Source organism: Saccostrea echinata, unplaced genomic scaffold (assembly GCF_033153115.1).
Source record: "Saccostrea echinata isolate AGI-Se365-2 ecotype Australia unplaced genomic scaffold, CSIRO_AGI_Sech_v1 ptg000007l, whole genome shotgun sequence".
NCBI lineage: Eukaryota > Metazoa > Mollusca > Bivalvia > Ostreida > Ostreidae > Saccostrea > Saccostrea echinata.
The window spans coordinates 987,423-998,957 of NW_026889756.1; the positions used below are offsets into that span (position 1 = coordinate 987,423).

Consider the following 11,535-nt stretch of genomic DNA (forward strand, 5'->3'; position numbering starts at 1 on the left):
ACCTTATTGAAAGAAGAAGGTTATACTTAAAAACTCCTATTAATAAAAAAAAAATCCTTAGGTAACGTATATTCAACAACAGATAACAAGTACAGAACAAACTACAAATACAGTTACATTGTCAACAAAAGCAGCGACAACAGATGTTGTATTTACAACATCTTAAATCATGATGACAACAAAATACCGTGATAAATACATTTTACTTCCAACAGCAAAAACGACATGAGCAACAAAAAACCAAAAACATTGTGACAACACGGGAAGCAATTTATAATAATAAAACAACTACCTCAAACATGAGTCTTTAGAGCGTCTGCTCTAGAGTCTCGGAGTAAGGAGCTGATCCTTACGTCGTGGGTTCGACTGCGGGACGTGGAAACCGGTCTTTCAGATGAGACCGTGGATGCGTTCCATTCATTCGTTCCGATTCGATTCCGGACGTTCTGTTCTCCGTGATGAATGGAATGAACCGGAACAGAAGAGAAATTTTCAACATGGCTGCCAATGGGCGGAAAACCTGTCTGCTTTTTGTTTTATTTCAAGATTCCGACACTGACTCTGATTCTGAGGACGAAAATATCTTATTACCTGCACTAGCAGGCGCTATGTAAGTAAAGGCTATTTATGAATCAATTAAAAACTAAAAGGTTTTTGATCACGTATGTTTTATAGTGGCTTAGGTATTAGTATTGAAACAAAAATGAAAAAAAAAAAACTAAATGAGGTTGGCATATGAAATAAATATTCATTTGGATGTTTTTTATTTACAGAAAGAAAGAAAGACCAAAAATATATGGATATGTGGAGGATGTGTTTCCCCTTTATTCTGATGCTTCATTTAGGAGAATGTTTCGACTGTCAAGACAGACATTTCAAATCCTCTCTTCATATCTAGAGGAAGTTCCAGAGATGAAGAAAGAACGAATGTCTCCACAAAAAGATATTTTAACCACATTATGGTACCTAGGGACTCTCGACAGCATTGACAGGATAGCAGACCGTTTTGGCATTTCGCCATCCTCGGTAATCAGGTCTAGAGACCGAGTTATGAATTCAATTCTAACTCATCTCAAGTCAAAATTTATAAAATGGCCCAATCCCAATGAATTAAATCAAATCGCAAACAATTTTCAGCAAAAGAACGGATTTCCAGGATTTGCTGGTGCATTAGATGGGACTCATATTAGAATAGCAAAACCAACAAACCATGGAGATTCATACATCAATAGGAAGGGATTTCCTTCCTTGCAGTTACAAGCGGTATGCAAGGAAGACATGATGTTTACTCATGTATTTACCGGATTTCCAGGAAGCTGTCATGACGCAAGAGTTCTTAGGAATTCCGATTTATGGGAAAATGGATTACAAATGATTCCAAATATATACCATATCATAGCTGACGCAGCCTATCCACTAAGAATATGGCTACTCACTCCCTACCGAGACAATGGTCACCTGACACACGAGCAACGCCGCTATAACAACTACCTGTCCAGCAACAGAATGGTAATTGAGAGAGCATTTGCTCTTCTGAAGGGTAGATTCCGCCGATTGCGTTTCCTGGAAACCCAGAAAATTGAGTATGCTGTCAAAATTATCATGACCTCTTGTGTTTTACATAATGTCTGCATTTTCAACCATGATGAAGTCGACGATTTCATTCAGCAAGATGTTATTGCAGCAAATTATAATGTTCCAGGAATCCAGGACTGTGAAGCCCAGGGTGTACAGAAACGTAATCAAATAGCCAGGAATCTTTTGTGATAGGCTAACTTCAGAATGAATGCATCATGTTTTTAAACATCATATTCAATAAAGAATACAGTAACTGTTCAATACAATTTAATACAGAAAAATATAACAATGTAAAAAAACTCAACAAAAGATGTCAAATCGAACTTATATGTTTTTTTATGTAAATAAAACTATGGAACATGTCAAAAAGAGTAAGATATATCTTGACAGGTATTTAAAGTCAGCTGTAAAAAGTCCTTTACAGATGTTTTGATGAAATTTACAGTGTAATCCATGTATTAAGACTACATGCCACAAACATTCTTTTCCTTACAGCTTAAAAGATAATAACAACAAATAATACTTAAGTTCAATATATCATGGTCATGGAAGAAAAAAAAGATTGTTTCTCCAATAGACATTGCCATAAATGAACGTAATACAAGGTCAAAAAATTAATTATTCATTGCAGCTGCCTACAAATCCACTTATAGATTCAATGAATCTAACCCCCCACCCCCACCCCCATTTCACCTATTCATCAAACTTATTTTTTAACACTTAAGTTTAAGAGAATTTAGTTGTCTAAGCAATAAATATTACAAAAATTTTACTTAGTTCTCAATTATGTCCATCAATGAACTTGGTTAGGGACTCAAATAAAGTAGGTTGGTGCATTCAAGCATCCTTTAAAAGTCACAAGATTTGTAATGTATAAAAGCCAAACTATTTCTTTAAAAAAAAACAACTATCTAGCCACTCTTAGAATTGTGGGTAAACAACTGCAAACAAAGTTTTTTTTTAGCTGTAGCCAAGTCTAAATTACATGTAATACATTATCCATCCATGTTTTTTTTTTTCAGTTCCAAGCAAGTAATCATGAACTAATGTAGAAAAAAATGTTTAATACTTGGACATAATAAAATAGAAAAATGATAATGAAAATAACCTATTTGGGAGTTTGTAGTAAATAATAAAAACTATTTGTTAAATTGTACCAAAACAAAATAAAAAATGCAAACAATTCTGACTAGCAATTATCCAATAAAGTTTGTGTAATGTATAGTACATAGTTGAATTTTCAGGAGAATAACTTTTCCTCTGCAAGAAAAAAAATCAACAAACAGATGAAACAAAAACAACTGCATTGCTTTCAGTGATAAAACGAAATATTAAAAATCCTACCACAAATACTTTGAAAAGTTTTATGGCACAACTCAGAACAAGTTTTAAAAAATGAAAGAAACCATTCACTATTTTGTGCCCTTGTGCTTAAGAGTCTATGTAAAAAACACTTTAACTTTTTTCGCAATGCTTGATCTGCATATTGGACAGACTTCTAGAGCTTTGCTGCATGGAATACAGCACACAAGGTGGCCACAGTCAACAAACACTACTTCTTTTGGATGACTTTCTTCCATGCAGATTTCACATTCACCTGAAAAGAGATTATATCAACAAAAATTAAACAGGAGTTCCTATGAGCAAAGTCAAGATCATGTAATATGTAATCTTTAACATGGAGTAAGAACTTGTAAATGGATTAAATGTAACAATAGTACATGACTGTACATGTATTGTAAAAATAATGACCAAACGCATGTAATGGAATGTTTCCTACTCTTTGATTTCAAGGAACTAAATGTGTACATGTATTTAATATAATAATGTTAAAATTAAAATTAGATAATTCAATTTTCTAAGGATTTACACAAAAAGTACAAGTAAAAACATGTAATAATAATTTTCAGCCATATGCATATTTTAATTTTATCATGTAAGGATATTTGTGCTGAGCCAAGGTATAAGGAACACAACACTCACTAGTGATGTGCTCCCATTGTCTCAATGAGTTTTTTCATCAGATCCATCTTTTCATGATGCATTTTTTCTTTACGCTCACTTTCCTCCTTTCTTCTTTTTTCCTGATTTTCAATAAAGTTTTTCATTACATCAATGACCTCTGTTGAAGTAGATGTACGCTTTCTTTTCTTTGGATTAATACCTGAACCTGATGGTGTGGGCGTAGACGACCTTGAACTCTCATCGTCACCATCCTCTGAATCGTTGGGAACTTCTGCAGAAATTTTGGAGTCAGTGCTACAGTCAGTTACTTCTGGAGTAATGGCAGGATCATTGGAATATATTTCATCCAATTCAGACTCATATTCAAAACGCTTTCTTCCAGTTCCACTTTTCTTCTTATTGTCTTTGACTGCTTTGTATCCTCTCTGCAAAGTTTTCCATCTCCCTGAGACTTGCTCATGATTATAGGAGTATCCTTCATCTTTCATCCCTGTGGCAATTTCCTCCCACATGGTTTTCTTCTTGATCAAACCTTTCTTAATTTTCTCTTGATATGTTTTGTATTTGGTTATTAGAAGTAAGGTACTAGAGCGTGTCCAAGACATACCTATATCCGCAGTACTGCATGAGGCAACTTTACTCTCCTTTTCATCTCCTAGAAAACATTAAAATTAATAAATATATACTTTCAATGCTTAACATTTAAAAAAAATACATGTTAGACACAACCTGTTACATGTATTTATTTATGGTGTTTATTCCAGAATATGAAGATCATATACTATATAGAATTACTTCTTTTGAGTAACAGTTTCAATATTTTTCTCTTGATGTGAAATATATCTACTCCTATGTAATTAGTACAAAATTAGTTACTACTTATTATGGGAGGAGGAAATATTAATCTCTTGAAAGTGCAACCTCCCAGGTATACTAATCTGTAAAATTTTTAACTTTAACATTAATTACCTGATGATGGTGTCCCTGCTAGTGGTTTCTGACATATGTGCTCAGACATCAACTCCATGTCGTTGAAGTATATGCTGCACTTGTGGCACTGGGTTACCGTGCGTTTTTTCATTTGACTTTCGGCATTAATTTCATGTGCTGTTTGTTTTGTCACAAGGATGGAATTATTTTCTCCGCCTAAATGAGAAAAAATATTTTTTATACTAATAGTATACATTAATATCAAAGTACATACTGCTGCATTGCAAATTATAAAACTCAATTGCAAAAGATATAAATGGCAGAATTAAAAAGGGGGAGGGGTGCTAAAAGGTAAACCTTCATTTAGTTAATACCATTTGGATATGCTTTCAAAAAGACGAGGAGATTCGAAAAAAGATCGCCACTGTGATCGACCCCTTTCCCTACTATTACAATTTTTACTTGTAGTTTTTAATACACTTTTTTCCTCGTAAATATGTCATTTTTTAGGTTTGTACCCCCCCCCCCCACTTTCCCTTTAAAAATCTAAGATTTTCTTGACCCATCTTGGGCCTTTATGATGGCTAATAAGGTGCGCACTAAATATTCCTATAAATTTAAGTTTTTAAATAAGCATTTGCAGTAAAACGTATACACAGTAACAAAACTCACTTGATTCCGTTGTGCATCTATGCATTTTAACATCATCTAAGCTGGAAAAGTACAAATTGCAGTCTTCACATTGATAAAGCACGTTTTTCTCCGCCATTTTTGTTACGTAATAATTCCCGCTGCACCACCTCTTTAGAAAGGACAGAGAGAATCCGTCCGGAATCGGATTCCAAATCGTTCCATTGCAATTCTACGCGTTCTGGACTTTCGGAAGCGTGAAAGGAACGCACCCCGTATAAACCGAGGTCCCGTGTCGCAGTAGGTGTTAGCACGAAAAAGATCCCTCACTGCTTAATGGCCCTAATTGCCGAGTATAGCAATAAACAAATAATGCCCCCTCCCATTATAATACCAAAAATGTAGAGGGACAAATTGAATGCATTATCTAACGAGAATCAGTGAAAAATCGTAGGAAAACTTGAATACTATTATTGAAATTTTTTTAACTATAGAGTTAAACAATTAATAATGAGGAAGAGGGGACTTTTAAACCAAAAAAAAGGTATTGTATTCATTTATGTCCGGCCTGTTGTACCGTCCGAGGAGGAGGAGGGTGGCTCTTAAAGTGACTTAGTAGTTTTAAGTGTAAAACACATCTTTGAAGGTCAGTATATCCGAACTAGGGTGTTTTATGCCCAATTTATGACAATTTACTCTAAAAGATAGATAAATAATGATTAATTGTGCCTTTACCCCCTGAACAATATTGTACCTTTACCTTTGTTCCTGCTAGTCAAGGAATTTTTTGTGGGGTTGGATGCACCCCCCCCCCATATTTCTTCCTACTACCTTTATATATATTTCTAAAGCCCTTAATCCATTTTGACAAAGTTATTAGGTCTTCCTTTTCCATATTTAGCCTAACGTTTGGCACAATCGGCAGAATTCAAAATGAAAATGAAGTTCTGTTAATTGAAAGATCGGGGCTCCATGTATTTAGGACTTTTTACAGAGATTGCTTAAGGACTTCATTTTCAACTTTATTAACATCACCAGTAATGACTTGTCCAGCGGGGCTGAAGTTGAAAGAAGAAGAAGAGCAAGAACACCTAAGACGATTTTGTTTTACATGTTCAATATATAGGCACTACAGGGTTTGTTTATAATTGAAAAGTTTGGACGCAACAGTTTAAAAATATCTGTAGGAAATGAAGAGTGCAGAAAACCAGTACACTCCTTGTCTATGACCAATTTTTATGTGTCTCTTAAAATATACTTTAATTATAACAGACATGTTAAACGATATGCAAATTAAAGAGAAAAGTAGTATGTATGGGTAAAATTCCAATGTAATAATGAAAGAAAGGAAAAGAAAAAGATTTTTTTTCCTGTAGAATATTTATTGGTATTACATGTACTAGTAATTCAAATACTGCACATCACTTTTTATTTGCAAGAACTTAATTTTCGCGTGATAGCAAGAGTCTGTTTACGTGCGAAAATTTTATTCTCGCGTATATTTGTATTGTTAAGGATTATAAACAAAAAGCATAGCTCGCAAATTTTTTTTTTCTCGCATTTAGATACTAAATAGCTATCTCGTAAAAATAAAGTGTTCCGAAAATATAGTGATGTACAGTACACTTCAATAGACATGGAAAAATCTTTGTTATAAGTTCAAGCTCTATTTATTATTTTGCATAGAATAGTTCGAAAGGTGCAAATTCTTTTCTACATCACTACTTCAACATCGAATTAGCAGATATTATTCATTTTCTTGAAACCTAAAAAATCAGTCATAGAACAAAGACGATGAAAAATGGGAAAAAAGCTTATGTCAAAGCGAACACATTTTACTTTGAAGCTTTTATTTTGAAGTTTCTTTTAAATATATTTACTTTTTCTGTACAAGCTTTGATATGTTAGCCGTATGACAAGTTTAAATTAATGTCTGGATTGACTGCAGGAAGAACTGCGAACGATAGCATTGTTCTCCCGCCTACCTCCAAGTCAATTTTCAAAAGTTACCATATTTGAATGATTTTTCATATTTATATAGATATTTATATGAATTTTCATAAAACGTTACTTCTTTGGGAAAACAAAGAGAGATAACTCTATAATTTGGGTGGAACTTGTGTTTTTCACTATAGAAATCAATGGAAAACGGAAAATATTTTTAAAACACCCCCCCCCCCCCCGTGAAACAAGAATACCTTTTTACAGGTAATATGGACTGTCATTTCACAAATTCATACCGGAGCTTTTTGTGTTTCACGGGGGGGGGGGGGGGGGGACCTATGTTTACAGACAAAAAAACTACAAAAATGCTTATTTTTTCACTAATTTCAAAGCGTTTTAAAACTAAAATATTGTATTTTACTAATAATATATGTTTAATTTTATATGCATAAAACATAAGAAAAGATTTAAGGAACATTTATTCATATCCAAGAATATTTTAAGCCCGATTTCAATGGAAAATATCGTCTACCCCCCTTATTTTCAGAACTGTAGTTAGGGGTAATTAGCTATTTATCACTGGCATTAAAATTATTAGTCAACTTCCATTGAACTGTTCTTTGCATTCAACAAAGATTTTACGGTCAAATTGCCATTAGTATCGAATTAAATGAGTGTAAAATGTAGGCGGGAATCGAGAGTTAGCATGCGTAGTTCTTTAGCTGAGTAACACAGTCAGTGAAAGGATGACGCGTGTTATGTTAATTTGATTACGGCTTCTAATTGGTTTAGGAACTGGATGACCGCTTTTGCTAGATTTTTGCTCGGTGAGGGTATTTATAAATTATACGAATGACATTTTATGTTTCTTTGTTTTTATACTGTAGAACATAATAATTGTATATTTAAAACAAAACAACATGTACAAGTTAATAAGTAAACAACTTGATTCAATTGTTAGCATTTTTTTTTTTAAAGAAAAGCTTTATCGACAAATGCGACGTTAGTGACTCATATGGATGGACTTTGTATTGATAAATTTAACCTTATTGAAAGAAGGGTATACTTAAAAACTCCTTTTTATAAAAAAAATTCTTAGGTTACGTATATTCAACAACAGATAACAAGTACAGAACAAACCACAAATACAGTAACATTGTCAATGAAAGCAGCGACGACAGATGTTGTATTAACAACATCTTAGATCATGATGACAACAAAATACGGTGATAAATACATTTTACTTCCAACAGCAAAAACAACAGCAGCATTAAACACCAAAAACTTAGTGAGAACACGTGAAGCAATTTACAATAATAAAACAACTACCCCAAACATGAGTCTTTAGAGCGTCTACGCTAGAGTCTCGGGTCAAGGAGCTGATCCTTACGTCGCGGGTTTGAATCCACTGCGGGACGTGGAGACCGGTCTTTCAGATGAGACCGTATAATCCGAGGTCCCGTGTCGCAGTAGGTGTTGGCATGAAAAAGATCCCTCACTACTTAATGGCCTTGAGTGCCGAGTATAGGTATAAATTTGCAGCCCTCCACCGGCAAGTGGTGGCGTCTCCATGCGGGTGAAAAATTCTCGAGAGGGATGTTGAACAACAAACAATCCAAAAACTTCAAACACAACATTTGCGAAAATCATCAACTAAAACTCAACCGATCTCAACCAAAACTTAACAACTAACGCGAAGCACACTCACAACAAACTGACAACAAAGCAAATACAACAAAAATAAAGACAGCAATATAAAAGATACCACAGTATTTGACCCTGAAAGAGATTCTCTTTCTCTCTTCATATTTACGGAAATAAATTCTGAACATGAGAAATAAAGTATCCATGCAAAGGACCTAATTTTTATTCTGTGATTATGCATTGGGGGGGGGGGGTTCAAGATAAAACAAATTAAAAAATAACATTGCATCAAATACAAGTTTCCTGGAGTTCTTTTTAAAAATAAGCTTTTTAATTTATGATTATATGATTTACAAGACAACTTGCAGCTCAGCGTCATATCTAATTTGATTACCTTTCTTTCATTGAATTTCAACTGTATATTTTGAATATTTATGACTTGAGTGCTGTCCTTTTTAACATCAGCATATGAAAATTGACAATAAAGTACGCTTTTCTGACAAATCTTGCAGTCGAAGGAAATGATATATTGAGAATATGGAGTTTTGTGGTTCCCCGTAGAATGTCTATCGATGACTGAAGGGGGCTAGAATATTTATCCCATTTCCAATTTACCCTTTTTTTTTTTTTTACATCTACCTCTCATTTTCCTTACAGTTTTAATCGTTGTTAAATTTTGTAAATTTATGATCATACTGCTAGCAAAAGTAATAAAAAAGGGAACATATACATGTTGCTACAACACACATGAAACTCAGACAAATCAACGCAGACTTGTTTTTTTTCAACACTTTCTAAAAATATATCATTTACATATTTTGGTTAAAAATTTAGTATGATCCCTTTCAAGTTAAATTAGCACTGATGACAAAGCAGGATTTCTTACAAACATTTAACGGATTTATTAATGAAACTTTTCTTAGAATTTATTATTAGGCTATGACAAGGTTAATACTCCTGTCAGTTACTAAGGAAAAGTCTTTAAAACAAATGAGATTTCTTTAGAACATGGAAAGACAAAGATTCTTTATGAATATTCAAGGTCTACTTTACATCAAAAACTTCAATGGAACACGTAAGCTTAGGATTATCCGATTTATAGGGACATTTCAAAGTTACTTTTTAGCAACTTCTGTTTCTCTTGTATTTAACAATTTGCAAAATTTACAAACAATGGACAAGAATGGTTCCCTGATACCCCAGTGAAAAGAAGATATCTTATAAAGTCAAAGTTCAACTAGCTACCTACTCTTAAGGACAGATGATACAAACAAACTTTTATCAAAAATCTTGAAAATAACAACCTAAGTCATGTTTATATAACGAAAAATAATAAGTTTAACCCCACAGATTTTTATTTTTCATTTAAATTTTCACAATAATTGGATTTAAAGTGCAAAATAGTTGTAAAGATTAAAAAGGATGTTTACAGAAATTTGGAATTTCGCACAGTTTATTATTTCTTCTTATTTTAGAAATTTATTGTTCTTATCATTTACAATCAAAATGGGTAAAAAATATATTTATAATATATACCAATCCAGGCATCCATTTTTGGTTTGTATCACCTGTCATTAACTTTGAATGATTTGAGCCCCCTTATATTAAATTTGGTATAGTGGTACTTCGTAGAACGTTGATGGTGCTTAGAATGTTAAAAAATGAGAACGCAATGTCAATGGTTATCAGTCAAACTTCATGGATAAGGAAAGATTTTTCTCTCAATTTCTAATTTCTTTACTTTGTCTGACACTGTACATGTATCTGCTCCTGCCTGGTAGATAAGCTATATTTTTCATTTTATTGCAAACCTACAATTAAAAAATAAGTATTGCCGAACATATGGCAGTAACAGTTATGAGTACTTGTCTTGAATGCATTTCTAAGCTATCAAGATGTGGCTGTGAAACGCTGATGTCCCATTGTAGCAGTTCAAATCCAGATTCAAAGTTTTTTTTTAATATACGTATACTCCAAAGTCAATAGTTTCTGAATAATCAGCTCTAGGATTATTATATTTCATTTGTGCAATTTATTGTGACAAAATCTTTTTTGGGGTATCAAAACTCTTAACATTGACCTTTAAACTTTTTACCTACATTTGAAACCCTTTCAGCTTGTCTTGCGCCGCCATACTGGAAATCGGTATTTCACAAACACATATTGGTTTTTTCTTGATCAATGTTCACATATTTAGAAACACAGATGAAAAATAGTTTCTACTAGATGGATGCCGTCATAGTGTGCTAATGATAAAGTGATGAAGAAGTTTACCTCTTTAGAAGTTAATAAAAATTGGCATAAAAAACAAGTTTAAAATATGCATACTTTGGCATTTGAAACATAGAAATTTTCAAAGGAAATACTCTTTGGGGGGGGGGGGAGGGGGAATATTTTACTCAAAGTACCATGGAAACCGTAGTCTCACTGGTCGTTAGAAGATACACTTAGGATATCAATACGACTCTTCTATTCATTACCAGTCGTGTACAGGGAATCGTACACTTCTATCCATCATTGTTAATCAAGATTATTTTTCAATTATTTAAAGTTGTTAGATTATTGCATATTTTACATATAAATCAATAATAATTCTTTGATAATATGACAAAAATTGTTTGCCATTTTTGTAGAAAGAAGCATCGACAAAGATTATCATCTAAAAGTCAGGGAAGATTGTATGAAGGTTCAAATGACTATTCCATCACAATATCAACAATCAAACGTGACATAATACTGACATCACATTTCCGTGAGATTAATTCGATTCGTGTTTATATGTCGATAGGGAGTGAGTTAATCGTGATGTTTTTTTCTCTCAGATTGGAATTTTAACCACCCATA

The 11,535-nt window shown here is 33.2% G+C and overlaps 1 protein-coding gene across 1 annotated transcript; it reads left to right on the forward strand.

The window, feature by feature from the left end:
- Window positions 1-458: 458 nt before the first annotated feature.
- Window positions 459-1,767, forward strand: LOC133180587 (putative nuclease HARBI1). The gene is made up of 2 exons (XM_061315065.1): window positions 459-610; window positions 774-1,767. Exons 1-2 carry the CDS (start codon window positions 459-461, stop codon window positions 1,765-1,767), a joined length of 1,146 nt encoding a protein of 381 aa, XP_061171049.1.
- Window positions 1,768-11,535: the final 9,768 nt, after the last annotated feature.

Bases quoted from the DNA above. Each gene is read 5' to 3' on its own strand.
- LOC133180587 (XM_061315065.1), top strand. From the start codon at position 459: ATGAATGGAATGAACCGGAACAGAAGAGAAATTTTCAACATGGCTGCC. The intron at 611-773 runs GTAAGTAAAGGC...TTTTATTTACAG, and splicing joins CCTGCACTAGCAGGCGCTAT to AAAGAAAGAAAGACCAAAAA.